Source organism: Dermacentor andersoni, chromosome 4 (assembly GCF_023375885.2).
Source record: "Dermacentor andersoni chromosome 4, qqDerAnde1_hic_scaffold, whole genome shotgun sequence".
NCBI classification, from domain to species: Eukaryota; Metazoa; Arthropoda; class Arachnida; order Ixodida; family Ixodidae; genus Dermacentor; species Dermacentor andersoni.
In genome coordinates, this window is record NC_092817.1 from 122,706,006 (window position 1) to 122,729,228 (window position 23,223).

The window sequence follows — 23,223 nt, forward strand, 5'->3', positions numbered from 1 at the left end:
GATCGTCTCTTTTTAGCATTAGCGACTCTTCGGAAGATATAAAACCAACGAAGCTCTGCACTCTATATACTGGGGAGCCGGAAACGAGAGTACCACTGCTGCAGTTTCTTTCTTTCTTTCTTTCTTTCTTTCTTTCTTTTTTCTTCTTTCTTGGCTTGTTATTTGTGGCGTATGTTCTCCTTGATTGCGAGTGACAAGACTTCGGAGCCTCCTTCATTTATTTTTGAGCCTACTTTCTAATTAGTACGACTTGCGGCGATGTTTTCTTTCGCTTCCAACTGCCATGCTCCATTTCTCGTCTTCTAGATCGCAGCTTTTAGGCGCTCGTTCCTGCGTTTAGCGTTGGCGTAACTGAGCGAACGAGCGCAGCGAAGGATGAATGAGCGAACGCGGAGCGCTGCGAGATAAGAAAGACGGCGGCAGCAAAGAGAGCGCGAGGAGGAAAGCGGAGGGGGAGGGTACGGCGATAGCGTGAGAACAAATGTGTAGTACCGCGCAAGACGGGCTCTGCGGCGACAACCGTTGCGAGATAGCGCCAGAGTAGCGCACCGTAGTCTGTTCACCGATGATATACGGCGAGCGCGTTGACCGATATCACATATGGAAACACAGCGCTGCATGAGTGGAGGTCTGTCTGCGGTGGCTGCTGTCAATCGTGCCGACGCGTCACTCATGCGCTGCCTCTCGCGATCTCCCGATTAGTGAGGCTTCGCGCCGCACTTCGCTCCGTTTGCAATGTGCCGCACAAGACGGATTGTCCGCGCAAGCCAATATATGGAGAAGTGAAAACACGTACAGAACTAGTTCAAATTACGCATTAGAGAATATCGTAATCGTCGGTGAATTCTTTTACATTAAACTTTGTGAAGTGTCATCATCTTTCCTCGTTCCATTCATTCTTCCTATATTCAATTTCTATGTTTCGATCCACAGGTAGACGTTGTGCCCCTGCATACCTGCTCCTTCTTTTTTTTACCTCTCTGTCAATGTATATATGTCTTCAAACCAAGTAATAATAATAATGCGAACCTATCTATCTATCTATCTATCTATCTATCTATCTATCTATCTATCTATCTATCTATCTATCTATCTATCTATCTATCTATCTATCTATCTATCTATCTATCTATCTATCTATCTATCTATCTATCTATCTATCTATCTATCTATCTCTTTTTTCTGCGTTTCTTTCTTTCTTTCTGGCAACGTGCCAGCGTGCTCCTCCATGCACTTTGCGTCTTCTCTGTTAACTCAAGTTTACGATCGCGATCTGGCACGCGAGCACTCGTAGCTCGCGTGGCCCCACAAATACCGAGGAAAAAAAAGGAGAGCTTCCTCGCGTAGCTTTTTGCCACAATGAGGTTCGATATACCTGAATTGCATCGCGCTGTTGCAGTTGGCCTGCTGTGCAGGATTAACTAAGCGAGTGGAGGGACGGGTTTAATCCTCGACGATGACGTGTACGCCAGCGCTCCAAGAATAGAAGTGAGTCGCGGGACGCCGGTTCCTGGGCGCGACAGGGGATCTCCCAAGTCACGTTCAATCAGCGTCACGTCGAACTCCCCTTACATCTGGAGCTTAGTGAGAAGACGCTGCGGTTTCGTTCTTCTCCGACGAGAAGAGCCGATATTGGCGCCAGGTTAATGGCCTATTCTACCCGATTAGGAAAATCCTGCGCTCCATTAAGGAGAAAGGTCTCTTTGACAGAACTTCCGACTTTGCCTGGAACTGACAATTCAACTTTTTACTCCATTATAGAGCCTGGACTCTCGGGTTCGTCCACATGCACGCTGGCGCCATCGCCGAGCATTTCCTTACTGATTCCGCCCACTTGGCCTGTTAATATTTCAATGCGAAATCATTATATATGCCCAATTACGCGAAAATCCGTCCTATAATCGGCGTGACCGGAAGATTATACCAAAAATGACCGACAGCGCAAAAAGTAAGGATATGTTAAAAATGCTCGCATTGATGTCAGACTTCTCAGGGAGATTCCTGCAAACAAAGTAAATTAGCGACTTTCAAAAGAAAACTGTCTAAATTTCGGTGTGGGTGCGAATCGAAGCCGGGCCTCCTGGGCGCGAGAAGAGCACGCTTCCCCGACGAGGTCTACAAACGAGGTCCCGAGGTCTACAAACGGTATAATGCTTTCGCAGTTCCGCACGTAAGCAGTAGTAAGTGTCGCTGTCGTATTTCTACGCGCAAGCGTAGATGCCCCGTCAGTGAAATAGGCGGGATTGCGTTTGTCGCCGCTAGGGAAGCGAGCGCCGGAGGAGGAAGGCGCCTGGAGGATGGGGAAGAGAATTGCCGCGTCCTCCCCCTTTCCGATTGTGCTTCGACGCCGCGGTGCTCGCTGAGCACGTTCGCGGCGTCCATGCGTTTGCGCGTAACTCACGTTCACCAAGTGAAACGTCGCTGTAACACCTACGCGCAAGCGTAACTGAGCGGCTCGTGAAATCGGCGGTGTCTGTCTGTAGCCGCGAAGCAAGCGAAGGAGGAAGGCGCCTGGAGGTGAAGAGGATCGCGCGCCGGGGAAACTACGAAGGAGCGCGCTGAGTTCGCGGCACTGTAACGAGGAATGTGTAGGTAACGTTGAGCGAAGTGGGAACGGAGAAACGAGGCGAAGCTTCGCGGAGAAGGAAGGCAGGAAGAGGTGCGCTCTGTTGACCTCCTCTGGCAGTTGCTGCAGGTTTACTTTACGATGCATACGTATTGGGTTCGTCTCGTTATGACATGGCGCGCTGTACGATGTGTGTGCGAGTGAAAGCGTTCGACGGTGAGCCGGCAATGGCGGCTCGATCTCGCGTGAGCAAGGGGAGGAAGCGCGCCGTATTCCATCCCACGCATGGCACCTGGGCAGGGGGGGGGGGGGGGCGTCGTACTTAGGCCGTGGGCGGTCAGGCTGGCTTTATCTTGGAAGCGATCTGCTTTGGGGACACAGTCCAGGTGGGCCGACGACTCGTAGCTTTGCTTGCGCTGTGTTCTCACCGCTCAGTTTGCACTGAAGCGATGGACAGCACGAAGGTCACATCGCTCGCGGCTGCTACCGCGATTCCTCACGCGAGCGTTTTGACAGCGAATGTCTGCGGTCATCGAGTGTGAAGTGTGCGCGTTGACACCATTCTAGGCAATTTTTATAGTAAGCGAATGCTCACAACGGTGTCTTCTACTACGGCGGCTGCTGCCTATGGCGCGGCCGCGCGAGCCCTGTCTTTAATACGATCTGCGATGCGGACAGTGTGGGCGTCTAGGCACACCGAAGGCCGATAGCGTCGTGTGCGCTGTAGCATCCATACGTTTGCACTTCGCACGCGTTCACGAAGTGAAACGTCACTGCAATTTTTTGGAGTCAAGTTTCATAGTGCCCATCGAAGCGCTGCTCTAAAAAAAAAAAAAAAAAAAAGCACAGCTATGACCTTTACACACTTTCCTTCTGATTTTACGCGCAGTTATACATAACAGCTCTACGCCGACGGCAACGTGGTTAACCTCCGGGCTTAACCACGGTTCGCAAGTGTTGAAAAGCTATGTAGCCACATGCCGTTTGTAAACCCATTTAGTGTACTCGGACTGATTACGGCACCATGCATGTCGTATTCTTAAGGTTACTTTCACTCCAAACGCAGAGGTGCTCTCACGGTAGCCAGAAAAGCAAAAGCTAATGCTCTGAATTCTTTGTTTCTGTAATATATTTATACCCACTTTTATCCTTTCTAATTACACGCGTACGTGCGCCGATCCCGAAGATAGTGAAATGCCGGACCGACCCGCGGTGGAGGTGCAGTTCGCCATTAACAGGCCTTTATACACAGCTTCACTGGTCATCCTTCTTCACAGACTGGAAAGGCCCTGAGTTATTCTTTTTTTTTTTAATCTCCCCTCTCATACTTTTCAGCCCGTGTTCCCGGACTCATTTTTTTTTTGTCCTACCTGTAACGTGCAATTTAACCTTTTCAAGTTGTTTACTTTATAGCAATGCTAGAATTTCGGAAGTGAAATTTATTATCTTTTGTATCACGTTGCTTTATCCGTCCACTTCTTCGTCAATCGCTACCCGCTCAGGTGCAGATGGTGGCAAGCGGTATTTTTGAATTTTCTTTTAATTCGTACGTCAAACGTCCCGGAGGGACAATACGTGAGCGGTGGGCACGTATTTCAATGAGAAGTCCGGTTCTTGGTTAATATGTTATTATAATGGCTCTCGGTGGCTGTTTTATACTGGCTGCGACCTGATAATTTGGGGTTGTTGGTGGGAAGGTCGTTCCAGTCGTGTTCCAGGTAATGCGAACAGTATAACGGCAATGTTATGTTAAAATAAGCTAATAACCACCAATCACGCACTGCATGTGACGGCGAATGCAGTCGCAATTGTTAGTTCAGCGGTATAGCAGCGAGCTGCGTTGGTAAAATTTAAAATTTCGTCCGAAAAACGGATTTTTTTTACTAATCTTTGTCAATTCCTTTCGTTATATCAGTAAACTCGTGTTAATAAGCTAGCTTTCTTCGATAAAGTTTTCATCTGGAGCTTTTATACTAGAAAGCATCGGTATAAAGAAGAAATTTTTTTCTCGACTAATTCAGTTTAATGCCTCAAAGCAATACACGCACTGTAAGAGCCGCCATTGTGGAGAGCTGCAGATTAATTTAATTCCGATCACGTGGAGTCCTTTAGCGTGTATCATCAAGGTGATACTGGAGTCCTTCTGTATTCCTGCTCTATCGAAATAGGGCCGCCTTGGCCGGGAGTCGAAAACGCAACCTGGCAGGCAGTGGCGGAACTCCATAGGCACTGGGCGATCCTGAAGAAAGTTAAGCGGAGTCGATTTAAAGAAGCGAGAGAGGAGAGACATTCAATAAAGAGAAGCAAGCAAACTGTTTTTTGTCGCTAAATAAATAAAACAGTGTCCTCAAAGAATACTGTATAATCCTAAAGCTAAATAGTGTGGATATTCAGTGCATTCACGAATGAATAAATCAACGACTAAATTAATAAATGAATTCATTCATTCATTCATTCATTTCCGCAGTACATGGGATTTGAACGAGATGAAAAGCTGCAGAAAGCCAGTTTGAGAATGTCTAAATCTCTAAAAGACGAGTGTTAAGTTAGAAAGACGGTGAAGCTACACTTACAAGTATTCGTCGCCCTCGTCGGCTGGAGTTAACAAGAATAAAGTCATAATTTATACAAGCGCAAACAGTGAATTCCCAATATGCATTAAATTCATGCAGACAAGTGGCAAAACACCGCCAGAAATATTTAAATACTTGAAGTGCAAAATGCAGCCTGCAGATGGAGGAAAAGAAGAGAAAAAGCTTACTCAGATTAAATAATGAAATGTAATGAAGTGTCTCCTTGATAGCTTAACAGAGCTCCTATTGACTGTGTGTTGCTGACCGCCTCTCAGCTTCCTCTCTTTCCATATTTCTGTTCCACGCTTCTCTTACCCTAGCGAAGGGTAGTCGACCAGATGCCTTTCCGGTTAACGTTCCCTCCCTCCGGCTGTCCTTCTCGCCCTCCCGGCTGCAGCAAGTTCCCTTGCGGGGAGGGTCGGAAATTTCGCCAGGTATATGCGGGCTGAAACAATCACGCCACGCCATCGCCCCGAACGCGTTCGGATCTGCGACCCCTCCGATCGGGCCTCGCGTCCTCTTAATACACAGGCGCAGGTAGTTCCGGCGTCTCTCTCTCTCTCTCTCTCTCTCTCTCTCTCTCTCTCTTTCGCGTGCGCCGAGCGAGGCGCCATTGATTGCCTGTCCTCTGTCGCAATCGATGGAGCGACTGACAAACAGAAGCCGCGTCGCAACGCGCATTCGCTCGCGCAGTCGTCTCCCGGTGGAGCGCGAGTTGTGGCCGTGCGCGACAAGAAAAGGAGGAGAGACGGCGAAACACTTTCAAAGGTCCTACGGACTAGGAGAGAGAAGAGAGAGAGAGAGAAGAAACAAAACGCCAATCGATCGATCCGCCGCAACGCCGCACAGTGGGACGCTTCCTCTCGGGAACGCCGCGATATATGATCACGCGTCCCGCAAGTAGCGCACCCAAAGTGGAACGCAACAGGAAGAAAAGGACGGTCGTAACGTCTCGAGATGCGGGACTTGAAAGAAAGGAAAGGGGGAATGAAGAAATAAAGAAACACAGTAGTCGACGACGACAACGAAAGAATCTGCTTGGCCCTCTCTCTCATTCCTTGTACAGCGAATCAGTGTTTATATATATGTATGATGTTTCGTTAAATTATGAATGCTTGGACGCGGCTAGCATGAAATAACACGTTCCGGTTTGTAATTTTGTTGAATAATGTAAATAATTATAGGAAGCGGATAGAAGCTCGTTGAGGTTGCTTCCCTGCGCAGGCACGATACCGGCGGAAGTTGTCGCCCTGTGTTAATCAAAACAGGTGTCCCGAGCCCATTCAACTTATAATTAAAATCTGAAGGCAATAATCAGAAATCATTCGCCGACTGGAAACACCCCCCCCCTTTCCCGCCACCCTCCACATTTTTTTTATTATACTTGAGTTAGAGTTTCGGTAAACACTGGCTAGCGCCGCACTTGTGCATGTCTAGACTTCCACGGTGCAGTAATTTCGGTAATTCGGAAGCTACACTACTGGCATGGCATGCGCTTCTTGTGGCAGAAAGTGACTCCTGTGCTAGTAGTGAGCGGCGGTGGCTTTTCTACGCGCTCCCTGCTAAAGAGGCCTTCTTGTTCCTCAGCAAGCTGTTGGTGCCGTCATTTCTTGACGCAGACGAAGACACTTAACTTGTTCCGAAAATTACGTGGGCCCGTATTCGTAAAGAGCTCTCGCGATAGCATTGTTCGCAAGAAAAGAAGTTCTAGCCAGCCTCGATGCTGGACGAATAATTAGGGAAGGTGGTCGCCCAATGAAAAAAAAAAAAAAAAAAAGAAGACCACTTACAAACGAAAAGCTCAGTGAATTCGGCCTGTGATGTTTAGTGTTTACTTTCGGCCTCTTACCGAATATATCGCAACATAAGCTGTGGTACGCCGATAACTCTTCCACCGCTAAGCCGCCTGGTCAACTGCGGTGGCCATGACCAAGTCTTTAGCCCTCCCCCCCATCGCCCCCCCCCCCAGTAAAAAAAAAGGAGGAGGGGCACTTAGATGGTGTGATGATTCCAGAAGGATACAAAAAAAAACAAAAAAAAAACACGACCACATTGAGATGCAGGACGGCCGCTTGTTTCACGTCAGGCCGTCCAAGTCAGCCCGTTTGCTTACCACGGCACTGAACAGTTTACTTGTCTCGGGACGCAAATACAAACACTGTAACGGGTAAATGGGGCAGAACGCTTTTCTCAAGTACTGTAGTCACCGCGTACGTCGCCTAGCATATCGGCGTATCCATTTCTAAAAGTCTCTCAGATGCATGGCCAAAATACTCTCCGGTTACCACGCTGGTATCACGGCGCCGTGTATGTAGTATATATTCCGCTGTACACTCGGTAAGCACCCGGGACCAATTTCGGCAGGGGGTCCCTGCATGCTGCTTCGGCTCGAGGTGCAATGTATGCTTCGGCACCGTACGGTGCATAACGTTGAAAATGCGCTGTAACTGTCTGTACCCCACCTCCACCTCATGTGATTTACAATGAACGCGTTTCTAGAACTGAGTCAACGACATCATCATCTTACTGACCGTGATTGTGGCAGCCTGGACTGTGAGAACTGCAACGGACTTTAGATTATAGACAACGAACGTCGAGCGTGCCAGCAGTACGTATACTTGAGAAAAAGAGAATAAATAGCTCGGCCCATAGTACGCATCGACAACTGGCCATTTTCTGAGCGTTTTCCTTTAGTGTCCGTGGCCGAAATTCTCTGCGTGTCAGGCCACGAAGGCCATTGTGGCATTTACGAAAGAGATTGAACTGATTATGGTTGACTGTAATAAATTTTTGCTGCCCCTCTCGTTTTTTTTATTCATGCCAATCTACTTTCTCTCCTGTCGTTACCAACTTCCCTTCTCACCTCTCATTTTGTTTCCCTTCCCTCTTACTTCAACGCTGAGTACATATCACGTTAGAAAAACGCGCAGTTCAGCCTTACCGCTTGGCTTGTTGCGTAGAATAAATCTCTCTCTCTCTGCGTTTTTAGAAGTTCATCGAACATTTTTTTCTTTTCTTTTTATGGTGCCTTCCCGATCGGCGGGACTCCTACGCCAATGCAGAGGAGTACGCGTTCGTCCAGTTTGCTTATCGCCGCCGTCGGGCTGAAGAATGCCCGCGCGTGGTTTTCCGACACCCTGAACTTGGGACGCGTGCATTAGCCTCGCTCCATATAAGGCGTCTCGCCAGCATTTGGTGTGAAGGAGCTTCTTATCGCTGCGTGCATATTTGGCCGTCATAAACGAAGCGCCCTCGAAAGAACGGCCGCGTTGTTTCCGTATCTTCGCGGCTACAGACGCAAACACTCTTGCTCTGGATTGTCGGTTCCGCATAAACACGAAGTTTGAAAGCTCGAAGCTCAAAGTCCGTTTTTGATGGCGGAAATATATATATAGTAAAGCGGGTGTTTACGACAGGGTCTTTTCAATGTGCTCGCCAGCGAGAATGCGTCGAAAAGTGTGCGCAAGTATGCGTGTTTTAGATGGCAGTTAGGTGCAGGGAATAAATACAGCATGTTTCGAATACAAATGGTGGTTTGCGGATAACATACATACACCAAGTGCAATTACTCTCAGAGGCTGTGAATACACAAATGTCGTTCCTTACTGTCATTTCTTCTTTCTATTCTTTCTTTTTTCTTTTTGTGAGAACACTTCAACTGCACTTTAATCGAAAGTTATTCTTAAGTAAAATTTGAGGACAACAGAGAAAAAAATGGAACGGGGAGTTGCGTGACGCCTCCAGAAACCAGCCATTTATAAGCTGCTCGTTAGGGAGAGAAAAGTTACGGCAAAGTGGCTGTAAGGAGAAGAAGAAAACAAAAACAAATTGACAAAGAATCTTAGCGCACCATATAGGTCGGCATATTTCCTCACAGCACACTCACTCACACTTACTTCCCAGTCATGAGTGTGAGTATGACTCACGTGATGGATGACATGAGTGGACGTGAGTACGACAACGTGAGTGACTGTCGGCGAGAGTAAGTGGCCATGAGCGTGAGTAATGATTGTCCTGAAACAAAACAAAAAAACAAAAAAAGAAAAAGATACTGGTCAGTTAAGTGTGAGTGCTTGTCCACTTATTCTGCCGACCTACGTCTTACGCGCCATTTGCGCACGCCAAGGGCAAGCGATACTCGTAAACTTGAGTTTCTGCCTCAGCGTTGGCATCGTTAAAGTCAAGGAATTCTTGAACCGTGTAAGTGGTGCAGATACAGAGTAACCTACGCGCAGAATTTGACGTCTCAAATACGACTAGGTGCGTCGCATGAAGCTAGAAACAATAGACGTCTTCGATATCGAAACTGGAAGGAACGCCTCCATTGTCGCTCGCCCGAGATGACGCAGAACACGGAACGTTGAGAACCAGAGCGGCGTTTCGGCATGGCCCCCGTGATAAAGCGGCACCCGCGGCGCGCCAGACATCTCGGACGCCATGGTCTGCAACGCGTTACATCTTCCGACCCCAATGTGCACACTTCGTCCGATTAGGCGCTATTTGAAGCCTATTGATCAATGCGGTAGACTTTTACCAGCCCTGCGGCTTTGCCAAGGTTGCTTCAACAGTATGTACTGTTCCCTTACAATCAATTTAACGAAAGTGAAATTTTGCCGCCGTTGTCATTTAAGTCATACACGATGAGCACTAGAGCAAGGTGGTCCGAATGGTCTCGTATAGTGCTTCATATGTAAATCGAGGGTTCGACGGAAACCCGTCTGGTCGGGAAAATTCTTGGAGTGAAATATCGAGCGGGGAGTAATCGTTGGAAACAAAATACGTTTTTCTTTTGTTTTCAGCGGTTGGCCGGCGCTCGATATTTCACGCCAGTGCTTAATTTGCTTCGGCTGTCCTCGGCTACTAAATAAAAGGTGGCTGGGACAGCCGTAAACCGACTTGGCAAGTATAAGGTGCAAATTTGTTTTCATTTGCATCAGCAGACGGTGCTGAAGCGACCTAGAAAGAATGTTTTTTCTTTCTTTTTTATGCTCAGGAGAGAGAGAGGGAGAGAGAAAGCCCCATGAAGGTCCTTACACTGTTTGCCTATCGTTAATTTTCCCGTGTCTCCGATTGCGTACTGAAAAGCACAGATAGAGAGTCAATAATCAGGCGGCAGACAGTTTTCTTTCTTCTTTTTCAGGGATCCCATCGTCTACACTCTATGTGTATACATCCCTTAAAGGGACACTAAAGGTTACTATGAAGTCAAGTTAAAGTGATAAAGCAATGCTCTAGAACGTCTAAGGCGTCAATATAATCGCGAACGGAGCTTTAGTAACCGAGAAATTGAAGTAAATGCATGACACGATTTGAGACTCCCCAGCAACATTCCGGTACTAACCCTATGACGAAGGCACTCCTCATCATAATTTATGTCACTAGCACTCAACTACTCGTATTAAAAAGATAATTCCATTAGATTATGAGGCGGAAGAAAATGCTACTTGTCTACTTCTATTCGATTATAAGAAAAAAAAAAATTTTGACGTTACCAGTGAGTAGTATGGGTGACCGAAAGGTTTCGTTTTCGCTCGACTCTGCGCCGCGCGCGCTTTCGAGTTTCAGTTGTTTAGTTATAGCGTCGTGCTGCGGTGGTCCTGCTGGCTCGCGAAACTTTCATTTGGAACAAGCAGCGAGAATGCCACGTCCATGTGATGTCCTGGGATGCGCGAACGGTCCGCGGAACTTGGCCAAGGGCAGATGCAGCGACGAATCCAACGTTACTCATCAATGTGTGCCATCGAGTGAACCTCTCCGTTCGAAGTGGTTAAGTGCCGTACCTCTACCACAGCGCGCAGGGAAAGAGCCGAAAAATCACGTAGTGCACATGTGCTCGCTGCCCTTTCGTCCAGAGGATTACGAGTTCAACGCCGACTTACTGAAGTCGCGTGTAGTGCCTTTCAAAGCAGGCCATCGTCGTAGTAGTACGTAACGACGCCGGCAGCGCGATCCCTCAGCAGCAGGTCACTTTCATCAGTGATTAAATCGCCGAAGTCGAGCCCAGCATCGCGAGCCAATGTGTCGTTGTCAGGGTCGTCTATTGGAACGAGCGTCGAAGTTGGCGTCATAAAATAAAGAACCAGCTTATCGTCGCGCGGTTTCCCTTCCGCTAGCCACCATAGTTCCGCTTTCGCTCTGCTGTCGGCTCTGTCTTGGCTCTGTTTCTGGCCGCGCGTTCGCGTTTTGCGCAGAAACGCCGTAGCGCCGTCTGCGGGCGCCGTTTTACTCACCGACGGCGCAACGTCACTATGAAACCATGACGTCACCACTCCTCGATCGGAGGGCGGGCGATTTTAACTGCGCTAGAGGTACGCTTAAGAACGCATTTTCTCTTAAAATAAGTCTCTTCTTCGCACGAAACAAGTGATAGTATTTCAACAGTTGACGTTGACTTAATAGTAACCTTTAGTGTCCCTTTAACCCACCTCCGCAGGTACAGGGCAACAAGCTGGACGCGGGTTTCTCTCTCTTTCTCTCTTTCTGTCACCCATCTTCGAGAAGACGAAGACATAACCTTGCGTCAACTGGCTTTCTTTTTTTTTCCGCTCTACGGACGCCTGCTGCGCATGCACACGCAAATGCACCCGCACATATCCTCTACTTCGCCTCTTTGCACGTAACAGTATTTCCGAATGCCGCTCGTGCATCCATCGCATAAGGAAGGGTGCGCCAATATGCGCCAAACAAAGCTTCCCACGGCGTCTGCAATTCAGCGGACTCGCTTCTCCCTTTTGAGCGAGGCGTCTCTCGGCCGCACCCTCTCAGCCTCGTAGCACCAGGTGGGTTAAAACTTCGCTTTACATACAAGCAACTGTCGTCTTTCAAATGCAAATCGGCGTGACGAGAGCGCAGACAGAATTCGTTGGGCGAGTATTAAGGCGGGAGAGTGCATTTAAATTGCTCTACGGGGGATGCGTACGCTACCGGCCGCGCTCGCGCGGCCCACGCCGCAGCGTAACGTGAATCCCGTTATTCATAGCGGCTTGAGAGAAAAAAAAAGAATATGTACATACGTATGCACTAAGACGTTGCGTAAGGGACGCCTACACAACGTCGTCCCTCGAGAATAGCAGTCGCTAAGTACATCGCGTTCGCCGCTGTATTTGCTTGCTGCAACGCTCAACGCGAAGTACCGTTCCACCAAACGGCGAGACGGAGGATAGGCGAACGACGAAGATTGTGTTGACACATTGCAAGAAGGAGAAGCGAAAAAAAAAAAAGAAGAACGGAAAGAAAGAAACCAAGATGTTTGGTTACGGAAGCTCGTAAATGTAGATCGGATTCGTGCAGCGCCGACGAGCACTCACGTAGTTATATTCACGTGGTTCTTGTTTGAAACATGGTCAGTTACGCATTATAGGCTTGGTGCTGTCTTTTTCCTGCTGAACTACCGTGGTCAGCCTTAAAGATCAACTGCAACTAAACTTTGGACCGCTTGCGAAGCCTAGTTTCAGATAGCGTTGATATGCAGGAACCTCTGTGCAAACTTTTGCGCTTCAAATGCAAGTGAACGTGCCACAAAAAGCTCCCGAAAATAGACATTTTCGATAGTGAAACTAGAAAAAAACGCCGCCAATGCTGTTCGCTCTGATGATGATGATGATGATGATGATGATGATGATGATGATATGAGCATCTTTGAGAAGGGCCTGTGGTCATGCCACCAAGCCCGTTCTTTATAACCTTCTGGTGCAATTAAATATCTAAATACCTTTATGCTTAAAGCTATACATTATTCACTGCGGAAAGATAACTTGATTGCATGCTATTCATTCCTATGCGCCACAAATCTTCCAGCCAACCACCATCCACAGCAAGTTCCATTTATGCTTCCCCTACTGTTATTAAAGCCAAGCGCCTTGGCCAAGCCTATATATACTGCTTCCACACTAGACCTTCGAGTTCAGGCGGCGACCGAGGCGCGTCTGAAATCTTGGAGGCCGTGGTCTGAGATTTGCGTCATATCCGTCAACTAGGTGTAAACGTCGCCTGCTTTGGTGTTATTTGAAGGATGTTGGTAAGAAAACTAGACTATTGGCAGTCCTGCAGCTTTGCCAAGATTGCTTCAATACACATGCATAGCCAATTTAGTCAAAGTAAAAATTTGTTGCGGTTGGCCTTTTATGACCACGGCTACAGACAGGCCTGACTTGGGCTCGCACCTAAGTTTATCTGGCTCCAGAACGAACTGTTGCAGAAAAAAAAAAGTCGCAGTTTAACCCGAAAGGCGAAGCATCCATTGCGATTGCAAATTGGTGGTCAGCTATCTATCGAAGCAAGGATAGTATATAGGTTTATCGGCCCCATAACCTTGTAAACATAGGCATACTAACTAGATTAACAATCGTGGTGTCGTGCGCGCACAAGCAAACATGAACACATCTCACTCGATGACCGCGGAAACTCGCTGTCAAAATGCTAGAGCTAGGAAGAGCGGCAGCAGCAGCGAGCGAATGGGCCTTCGTGCGGCGTTTCGCATCAATGCGAACTAAGCCGCGAAATCACAGCGCGTTGCCTGACTCTGGCCCCGCCGCCAGATGCCTTTCAAGATAGAGGGCCGCCCGGAATAGAACGCTCCCTCCTTCCCTCCCTACCCTCCTCCCGGATCCTTGCGCGCGATGGAAGACGGCGCGCTTCCTCCCCGCTTCCCTCGCTTACGTGCGCGAGATCGAGCCGCGCTCACCGGCTCATCCTCTCTCGCTTTCACTCGCGCATACAGCACATGGCTCACGGCCACGATTTTATCGCCCCGGACTTTATACGAAGCCTCACGGCGACGGCGACTGCAGAAGTGCGCCTAGAGTGTCCGTATAATTGCTATCGCAATAAAAGAAACAGTATTACTAACGTGATCTCACAAGCAATGCCTACCGAAAGGCAAATCACCTCGAGGCCTATTCGGATGCACAAAACTACCTATAACGGGCGTACCATGTTAGTTTTAATAAAGACAGGTTATAGCGTACGCTTTTCATGCGTTGTTCTCGTCTCCACTATGCGATTTTCGCCAGTTTAGCATACCACCAATTAATGTAGTCGTTTTCATTAGCGTTGATGCGGAAAAGTTCGACTCAGCAAGCATTAAACATGTTTTACAGGGAAGTGTAGCTCGAGAACTAGCAGTAATCCACGTCCGGTTCAAAGCGAGAAAGCAAGACAGAAAGAAAGCGGCAGCACGACACCAGATTTAAAAGGTGCTGAACCATATGCTATAATATAGAACAGGCGGGAATGTTTGTGATGCTGTGTTCGATTTCCCAAGTGATACAAGTATAGGCTAAATTTCTGTTTCTTTTTTTTTCTCACTTTTAAAACCGAGTCGTCTCTTTCATTCATTTGATGCTTAACCGCATCAGATAGCTTTTAATTTCCAGATATTCTGCGAATTATTCCGCTTCGTCTGACGCCCCCCTTTCGCTCTCTCAAAATTCTGCTTACACACTTGATCCCTCCTCCGCGACAGTCACTACGATGGAGTCTTTCCACGTCGGCGTAAAACGCGGCGCGTGTGGAGCGTACGGCGTGTTGACGTTCACGGAGCAACTGCTGCATCGGCGTCGTCTGTCCGCGGACAACCACTGACAAAAGAAACTTGTCTTATCTCGACTGTATCATTGCAATGCTGGCGCCTGATAAAACGGTCAGAAAAATAGCAATAGTCCGAAACCTTCGCAGCAGGTCGTTCTTGTTTCGCGCTCCCAGTTCGTCGTGGACGAGACGGTGCGCTATCTTTGCGTCGCCACCTTCAATGTGAATGCATCCGTGCACGTGTGAGCACGCGAGTTTCAACACCGACAGAAATATACACCGTTTTGCTTCTTGTTCTGGCCTCTTTCTTCGCCGGCTTTTTTTTTTTTTTTTCGAAATAAAAAAGAAAGAAAGGGAGAAGAAACTGAAAAAAAAAAAAAAGAAACGGTTCCTCTTGAACTTCTGTCACCTTCTGTCTGGAGTAGCGCGTCGTGTCTGTACAGGAGCGTAAACATTGCTACACCGTCTGCTTTATGCATTTCATTTCTTTTTAGCTTTTGGTATCACTCATATTTTTTAAACCTTTTTTGCCCTTGAACCCATGCTGTTTTCACCGTCGACGCCTGTATTGACATTACCTGTCCGCACCGCATTTGTGAGCATCGCCATCCTGTTTTCCAACGACACCGTTCATTTTTTTTTTCGTTTTTTTCGTCAGCGTTTCCTTTCACTCACACCTACACCATGAATGTTTTGAGAAGCGCACTCTACCTTTAGTGTGTACGCCGACTCCATCACTCCGCCGTCGACCAAAGGCTATATTTACCGGAGTTCGATATCCGGACAATTGATGCGTAGCGAATAATGCAAAGAGAATGCTGCTAAAATTGAATAAAAGAGTGAGGCTTAGAACACAAAGGCACAGGTTCGCAGAGGGCATCGTAAATGGTTGTCATCAGTAGACTAATGCTAACCCGTATCTTTCTTATCTATTGTCTAGGTTGGTCCTTTCCCCTCCTCCACGTGTGGAGTATCTTTCTTCGTATCTTTCTATCGAGCCTACCAATTCTTGGCCTGTCAACATCATATGAGCAGCAACAAGAGCAATAACAAAAACAACAGAGAGAGAGAGAGAGACAGACAGACAGACAGACAGACAGACAGACAGACAGACAGACAGACAGACAGACACTGGCGCAAGCTGACTCCGAATACTGTTAGCGCCATTTCATATCCCTCACGGGAGTCACGTCCTTCTACATCGGCTGATCCTTACTCGCGTAGTGGAAGGAACCACTCGGTCGCACGTAGGCATTCGCTGTAAAGAGGTGCCGCTACGCCCAGTTTTCGCTATACGCGTCCAACCGTGTGCGTGCGTGGCGCGTGTGCCTGGCGTGGTGGGTCGTTCCTACGCGCGAACAGAGGTCGCGCGCCTGCGTGTGAGCGTTCGTTTCGCGACGTCGGCCAACGCACGCCAGACTCGCCCCTGTTTCCTTTTCACATTTTTTTCTTTACATTTCGCTCGTTATTCTTTTTTTCTTTCCAGCAACTGGCGGCAAGGCCGTTACGCGTGATTCACCAAAAGCCAACGGGACCGGCCGGAGGCAGAACGCGAGAGACAAAGCCGGAAGAACGAGCGGGACGGAAAGAAATGTCATAAAGAAAGAATAGTGGCCAAGGCAGACAGACAACCTCTCGTCCCACTCTGGCGCGCGGCTGTGCTTTGCTTGTCTTGCTCGCAGCGCTACGCTTTTGCGGGTGCCACGCGCACGCGTTAACCGACTTGCCCTTGTGCGCGCGACCGTGTTAGGCATGCTATGCGGCAGAATACCATTACAGAGTTTTACGTAAGCAACATCATATGAGCTCTTATATAAGAAGCATCGCCAGAAAGCTAGCTGAAGTAATTTCAAACACCCGGGATCACCAACGTATCACTCGGATTTTCACAAACAGATCTGATTATCGTGTGCGACGGCTGTTGTCGACAGTAAAATAATGTATCGTTAGATTTGACGTCCCGAAATTGCAAAGTGGGTTATGAGTGACGTGGTGGTGGAAGGCTCCGAAACGATTCCTATCACCCGGGCTTCCTTTACCGTGCACCCAAGTTCAAGTATACGCGAGAATTTTTTCCGCATTTCGCCCCACATTGAGATGCGGCCGCCTTGGCCGGGATTCGAACCCGCAACTTGGTGTCCAGCAGCAGAACGCAATATATATAGACACTGGGCCACCGCATCGTGGAAGTTGGTTTTGACAACAGATGCACCTCATTGAAACGCGCGCGGACTCGCCGGACTGTTATTTGAGTGATGCAATTGGGACAGGGGATCACGTATACTTGTTCCTTGTCTACGATACGACGGTGAACGGCACACGTTGGCCTCTCCGTTAGCGCCAATTGGCGACAGGACATCGAGGGAAGTGTTACTGGGCCCAACTGACCCGACATCATATCAACGAAGCGAGCAATTAGGACACTCTTAGGACATTTTATTGACGCAAAGCCTGCGAATGAGCCTTCTGGACACGAACGTGCGCGTGCTCACGTCCTACATTGCATGTTCTCACCATCTCTGCTTACGGACGTCTTTTTCCTCATCTTGCTTCTAAGAAGAGTAGTAGACTAAAGGTATATTATTTCACGCCAACCCCTCTGGTTATACTCGAAAAAGGTCTCCCCTCTTTCATTCTTAACTGAATTTTAACGTAAATTTTGCTACAGGGTGCTGCGGTACTATTGATGTCTCGTCGATACGCAATTCAGCGTCTTCGACAACGCCGACACCCGCGCAGCCTGCGAGCAATTTTTCCTCCGCGGTGTTTGCCAACCACAGTCATTCAAGACTCCAATCCACAGTCGCCCTCGACTGTGGATTGGATCGGCGTGTATATAGATTGCGTTAAGTGCCTCTGACTGTTTTCTCGCCACACAGAGACGGTGCTGCAGCTGCCACGAAACGTTTCTAGACGCCCACATCCACACGTCCGCCCGGACACTCCTACAGAAAAGGAACGAAAAAGCAACCACCGGGGCTATAACGCTCAAACGCAAATCTATGAGCGGCGCAGAGTCGATCGAAGTTACGCAGCTGGTGAGGCGGAGAGTATACGAAAAAAAAGAACCTAGAAAGAAAACGAATAAACATAAGTGCTGACCGAAGAAGAAAAAAGAAGAAGAAGAGATAAACAAACTTGTATACGAAATCGGCCCGCAAAATCTGGTTCACGGTGCTGGCTGCTGCAGTGATGGGCCGTATACGCGAGCTGTTAATGTCGGGTAATTGCGACACCTGCGGCTATGCAGCGACTGGCTACTCGGCGTATAGCAGCCGCCGCGGAATGCTGCCGCGTCGTCGAGGAGGAGGAGGAGTTGGCGCTGGGCGACGGCAGGAGTGGGAAAGGGGAAATCGGAGGTGAATGAAGTGCGCGAGATTATAAATGAACGCCTGTGCCGGACGTTAAGACTTCCGCCAAGCTCGAGAGAGAAAGAGAGAGAGAGAGATGCGAGGTGGAGCACTCTAGCCGCCATCAACTACACGCGCGCATTTTTGCTTCTAATTGCTTTTTTCCTGCTCGCTATATCGCACCTTGCTCGTCGCTGACCGGGGGAGTGGCGTTAAGGATCTAGTTATCTTGTATATTCTTTTTCTCCCTAATCGAGGAATGGCAACATTAAAGACGACGAAGTACCCGCGGTATCCACCGTGTATAATGCTCTGGACGGAGTAGTAGAATCTCCGAATATGCGCCCCGTGTTTGCGATAACGAACGAATCTCCGTCCGCGCGGACCTAACGTTTTAGTTCCGCGCGTCTGCAGCTTCCTGCGGATACGCCTTCGGAAAGCGTTTCGACAGTTTCCTATCAGATGTACAGATACAGGACAGCAACGAGCCCGTTACGATTGAGTGTCTCGTTAAGTGCACTCCTGCGGGCAATCTGGCTGCACACGTTGTCGGTTGTATGTAGAGAGCGCCGCCGCTCGCGACTTTTTAGGTCGGGTAACGTTGACGCGGAGGGCTACGCCGCAGGCGCACTTGACTCGGCACTAACTCAATGAATTAAGAATGTGGGGAGAACACGTAACTAATCCAGTTTCCTGTCTCTGAGGCGCGAGAAAGAGATGTAAAATGAAGGAATGGCGATATAGACTCAGTCAGAGGATAGACTGTCAGCATTGAGTGCATGCTGAGCCTGTCAACGAATATCAGCGATAAAAGCAACGGCCTATAGATGACCACATAGGTGAGTATAGTACGGCATTCTTACTAATACGACAAGCACGCAACTTGAGCCGTCTGCAGTCGCTTTTGGTGTCAGCGCAACTGCGCGTCTGTAGAGTCTGCCTAATTCAATGTGTTATTTCGTTCGACATCGGACCCAGTTCGAATTCGTAAGAGCTTAATAATGATAACGAGAGACGCGCAGTGCCTGCGATGCAGGATGCAGCCACGAAACCATGTTCGGATGTTCCAAGTATCCAGGTCGCAACTATTGCACAGCGGGTACATTTATTTATTCATACGTCTCAAGACAGGTGTTGCCAGGTGTGACACCTAGTGCTCGCGGAACGATTACTATCCTTTGCATCTCGTCAGGAAAAAAAAAAGAAAGTGAGAGAGATAGAAACATCCCAAGGCGCACAAGGAGCGATCCGGAGTGTAACGTTCGACGCAAGTTAGCAGGAATGCATCCGCATCATCCGAATGCAATGCTTATATCACGGGTCTGAAACGGGCCCATATTTATGAGAGGCAAGCATCGTCGTCCAGCAGTAAACCCACAGTTTAGTTTTCACACGTTCGTAGTTGTGCTTGCGCGTACAGAGAAGGATGAGCGGGCATAGGTTAATCTTCGATGGCAGATCGGAGATTCAACTGGAACAAGAGGTATAGTAGTAGCTGCAGACCACGCCCGCGCTTTGTAGAGCATCGCAGTTGTCGTGCAAGCGCCTTACCTTTAAGAGGTTATCCTTTTGGATGAGCGGGATCTGGCGCTCGGAGCACAGTTGCTCTGCCATCCCGTCGCCGAGCCGAGCCGCCGCCAGCGGAGCAGCGGCACCCTGATCCCGATGATGCGCTGGGAAGAGACCAGCTGGGACGAGCGATGAAGAGGAGGAGTTGGAGAAGGGAGGAAGAACAGCGCCGCCGATCCCTCAGCCTAGCATCGCCTCCGCGCGCGCGCGCGCACACCGCTGGCACAGGGGAGAAAACGCTTCCACGACACTCCGCCGGCTCGCCCGGCCGATCTCTGCCGGACACCCACACCGGCGCGCGTTTCTTTCTCCTCCGCGCGTCCTCTCGCCCTTCCCCTTCGGCTCGGCTTCCTCCTCATCACCTCCTGCCGCGCAATGAAGCTCGCCGCCAGGGGCGTTTCAGCCTGTGGCGGCGGCTTCTCCGGCGGCAGCAGTGATTCCCAGGCCTGCGAGAGCTTCCTCCTCCTCTGAAGAGAGACAGTGCACTGGAGGAAAGCGCGGCCTCGGAAATGCCCAACGCCGTGCTGAGCTGAGTCGACCGTCTCGGAGGCCTATTAAAAGAAGGACGAATCGTTGGCACGCGGGAAGAAGCGTTGACGCGAGGAGGGGGAGGGGGGGAGGTCGTCGGGCCTTCACGTCCTACGGTGAAAGCCCTCCGCCTCGTGGCATTGACTCACCTTCCGAGGCCGCAGCGCCGCCCCTCGACGGCTTGCGCAGACGACGTCAAGACTTGTCGGTGGAGTTGCTCCCAGTGACGCGTATTTATTATTATTTTCCTTTTTCGGTTGCGGCGTCTTGTTCATAGGTGGCTTACATATAGCTCGAATCGATGCACTATCACTTAGAGCGCAGCGTCATCCTTGCATCAACGGCGTTGTGTCTTGCATAGGCGGAGAGTTCTCAATTTTACAAGGGGGGGGGGGGGGGCGGCTGGCGCCCCACCAGCGTTCCGAAATATATATATATATATATATATATATATGTCTTGCACTTCAAGAAACTTCGCGTGATCTCGAAGAATTGAGCGCTGGAGTGACGGCGGTATATGAGCATATACAAGACCTCATAGTAGGAGACAGTTCAATTTCACAGCCTGAGTCCTCTCGGTGGTGTAATCTTCCCTCTTGTAATTGTCGTATAATTGGTCATCACTAAAACTGATTCCCCTTTCCGGCGAAACTGCAGCCACTCTCCCTCTCTGTCTTCTTTTTTTATTTTTCTGTGAGTCCGAGTATAAGCGATGCTGCACATGACTGCTGTTGATTATGATTTCGAGTGAATTCAGCTTGGCGTCATATCGTTTACTGCGTGAATCATACAGTGTTCACCAACTATCATGCACCAAGACTTAAAAAAAGAGCAGTTGCGTTACTCGAAGGAAACCTAGTGCATATTGTTTCAGGTGCAGTGGAGTGAGTAGCCGGCAGTAATTCTTTCGTTGCTGAGATTTAATTCGACGATTGCAATTAATTATCTCACTCGAGAAGTACTGTCCTAATTTTCAAAGTGTCAATGCGACATTTGTAGGCACCCCCAAATGACATCCAAGTGCGGGGTTCTCAGCGATGCACTAATTGCGAACATTTTTTTTTTCCGACTGACAAATAAACTCACGAAATATGAAAAATACCACGTGAGTGCGCTCCCACTCACACAATAAAACAGCGCCCTCAAATAAGCTGATCGAAAGCAACTGCATTGCCTATCGCAAACCCGAAGAGACAGCGCATCACCTAGATAATGGTACGGAAGCCAACAGCAGGTCTCGCGGCTTCGCAGCTATTTCTTCCTCTCATTTCTACGTCACACTTATTATCCGTCTCTCAAGGCCGACTGATCACATTGACAACAAAAGCCCCTTGATAACGCGGCCGAAGCACCGCTCTGACCACGCACCAAATGCGAAAAGCAATGTAATAGCCATAGAATGTTTCAAAATCCCGGCTTTGCTCGCACCGCATCGAAAGAGTGCGCGCGAAGGTATATTTCGAGCCAGAAGCTTACTTTGGACCAAAGCCACATTAAAGTGAGAGTCTTATATTTCACAAAAGTGTTGACCAGAATTGCTGCATGACTGGCCGCTCGAGGCCCTTTGCGTGTATTCGCGGGCTTCTTTCACGCTCGGAAAAACACTTTAAAATTAAATTATAGGGTTTTACGTGCCAAAACCACTTTCTGATTATGAGGCACGCCGTAGTGGAGGACTCCGGAAATTTCGACCACCTGGGGTTCTTTAACGTGCACCTAAATCTAAGTACACGGGTGTTTTCGCATTTCGCCCCCATCGAAATGCGGCCGCCGTGGCTGGGATTCGATCCCGCGACCTCGTGCTCAGCAGCCCAACACCATAGCCACTGAGCAACCACGGCGGGTAAAACACTTTCATGTAGCACGTATTGAGCAACCGAAAGCTGTATCGGGAGTCTTTCATTCCACTCTACAATTTTCTCATTGACACTTTTCGTCTAATTATACTATTTGAGAAGCTCATTAATTAATTAGGACTAGTTATGTAATTAGGTAGAATGCAAAAGATAATCTGAGTTTCTGCAAGCGACGGCAAACAACATTACCTTAGTTCTGTGCAGCTACGTGGCATTCACATATTTTTAAGCTCTGGCTAAAATTAGCTTGGACACCCTGTATATGTGTGCACGTATATTAGCCTCAGCAAATATGCGAAGGCTGAGTGATTGAATGAAAAAAAAAATGATGCAGCTCAAAGTGAAGCGGTTGTTTAATAATCCTTCAAACCATTAGCACATTCCCGTATTGCCCGTATGAGATACAACCAGGATGTCATTACATCCTGGGTGTCATCACTTTTATGTACCATTGAAACCCGCACGCCGATGTGCAGGCATGTTCACACTTGCTAATTCGGTTTCGTGGGTTGTATCTCATATGGGCCTGTGGTAATGCTTTGGAGGATTATTAAACAACAGTTTCACTTCGAGCGGCATCATATTCTTTTTTCAATCATTCGCTCAGTCTTGGTATTTTTACTGAAGCTAATATACGTACACACGTATATAGGCAAAGATCACATCGTCAATGATTATACCGGTATCCTCGATGAAACTTACTCTATGAAAGAAGAGTTTCACAACCATTTCAAATAGCTCACACAGGTATTGCGGATTAGTGTCTGTGCGGCAACACACGCACACGCACGCACACGCACACACGCGCACGCACGCGCACACACTCTGATGGGGACGTCTCGTAGTACTGTCGTTGTTCTCGTTGCGTATTAGCAGCTCCGAGCCTGCGGTAATAAGCGTGGTCATGCATTCGTGTCCAGGCTTGCGCTGTTCACTTCACGCATCGCCTCTGGAAGTTCACTCGACGTCGTTTTAATCCGCTCCCGATGAACCGGCGTAACTGGAGCCAAGAGACTGGTTTTGATTCTCGTTTTGCTTACGAAGATGACGCGACTGCTTCCTCCACTTGCGCACAGACGTTGCCACCTTGTTGTGTGTCAAGCAGGCACGTACCCAGGGGAGGGCCCGGGGGGGCCCAGGACCCCCCGAAATTAAGCGGCATACGCCCCCCCCCCCCCCCTATCCGCCCAAGCGCACACTCCTCACACACAAAATCCCTAAAGAGCCGACAAATCAATATACTCGGCGGTCAA

General features: G+C 48.8%; 1 protein-coding gene across 1 annotated transcript in view; it reads right to left on the reverse strand.

The window, feature by feature from the left end:
• LOC126537562 (dual specificity tyrosine-phosphorylation-regulated kinase 4-like) overlaps positions 1 to 19,910 on the reverse strand; it is a 252,240-nt gene extending 232,330 nt beyond the window's left edge. Inside the window, exon 1 of the mRNA XM_050184673.3 lies at positions 19,569 to 19,910. Coding sequence (XP_050040630.1) covers positions 19,569 to 19,631 — 63 coding nt within the window. The 5' untranslated portion in view covers positions 19,632 to 19,910. The remainder of the gene's footprint in view (positions 1 to 19,568) is intronic.
• Positions 19,911 to 23,223: the final 3,313 nt, after the last annotated feature.